At 54.1% G+C, this 1,367-nt stretch overlaps 1 protein-coding gene across 1 annotated transcript in view; it reads right to left on the bottom strand.

The window, feature by feature from the left end:
- Positions 1–364: 364 nt before the first annotated feature.
- The window catches only part of IRF5 (interferon regulatory factor 5), a 9,536-nt gene continuing 8,533 nt past the window's right edge, over positions 365–1,367 (bottom strand). The window contains exon 9 of the mRNA XM_042809257.1: positions 365–1,079. Coding sequence (XP_042665191.1) covers positions 891–1,079 — 189 coding nt within the window. The 3' untranslated portion in view covers positions 365–890. The remainder of the gene's footprint in view (positions 1,080–1,367) is intronic.

Below are 1,367 nucleotides of genomic sequence, written 5' to 3'. Positions count from 1 at the left end.
ACAAAAAAAAAAAAAAAAAAAAAAAAAAAAAAAAAATTAAAAAAAAATTAAAAAAAAAGATGCAAAAAATGGAAAAAAAAGAAAAAAAAATAGGTTAAAAAAAGAAAACAAAACAAAAAAAACAAACAAAAAAAAAACAACCAGCCCCATGGTGGTTCCTGTCTGCTTCTTGAGGGGGGAGGGAGGGTTGAGGTGGGGCGGCTCCAGATGTGTGTTCCAGATGTGATCCAGGCGTCCCAGTATGGCGGTGTTCTATGGGTGGCGGGGCTCCAGATGTGCTCCAGGTGTTGTGTTGCAGGTGTGGCGCTCCAGGAGCAGCTGTGGTGCCGGTATGGTGACGTTCTACGGATGGTGGGGCTCCAGATGTGCTCCAGGTGTGATTTGTTTTTATTTTTGATTTTTTTTTTTAATATACACGGTGCTCCAGGAGCAGCGAAGATCCAGGTTAAGGAGATGTTGTGGGTCAGGTGGTGCTCCAGATGTGTGTTCCAGAGGTGCTCCTGGAGCAGCAGCAGTCAGGTATGGCTGTGTTGTAGGTGTGGTGGTGCTCCAGCTGTGTTCCAGATGTGCTCCAGAAGAGGCAGCGCTCTGGGCACAGCAGCGTCGTAGGTCAGGCGGCGCTCCAGATGTGGTTTTACAGGTGTGCTCCAGGAGCAGCCATAGTCCTGGCCATGTCCCAGGTCTGGTGGTGCTCCAGATGCGTTCCAGATGTGCTCCAGGAGCCTCAGCACTCTGATTACAGCAGTGTTCTAGGTCTGGTGATGCTCCAGATGCGGTTCTCCAACTGTCCCCAGAGCTCCACCATCTCCATACCAGCAAGGATGCCCCCAAAGCCTCCTCCCCCCCCCCCCAGGAAGGACCACACACCCCATTTTCTCCCCATCCCCATGTCACAGCGGGGGCCGCGGGCCGGGATCCGGGCGCTGCTGCTGCTGCCACAGGCGGTGCAGCTCCTTGAACTGCTCCACCAGGGCATCCTTCAGGTCGGGCTGCGAGATCTGCAGCGGGATGCTGTCAGCCGACCACGACAGCTCCCCTGAGAACAGCTCCAGCAGCAGCCGTGCTGCCACTGGCACCACCTGGGGGAAAGGGGACGAATCACACGTGTCCCCGTGCAGCCCCAACACGTCCCCCATCACATCTCCCACTGCATCTTTGCTGTGTCCCCAATGTATTCACATCCTGTCCCCAAACTGTCCCCAAACAGTGTGTCACTGCCATGACCCTAGGAGTCACTGCCGTGACTCCTAGGGTGGTCCCCAAAGGGTTCCCATCATGTCCTCATTAGGTCCCCAACTCATCTCTGACATGTCGCCACCATGTCCCCAGTGTGTCCCCAACACATCCCCAGCCCATCCTTGACATGT

The sequence above is a fragment of the Centrocercus urophasianus genome, unplaced genomic scaffold (genome assembly GCF_019232065.1).
Source record: "Centrocercus urophasianus isolate 14NV4802_14NV808 unplaced genomic scaffold, USGS_Curo_1.0 seq_1138, whole genome shotgun sequence".
Classification (NCBI taxonomy): Eukaryota; Metazoa; Chordata; class Aves; order Galliformes; family Phasianidae; genus Centrocercus; species Centrocercus urophasianus.
The sequence above is the reverse complement of the archived record's forward strand: the minus strand, read 5'-3'. Positions and strand labels throughout refer to the sequence as shown.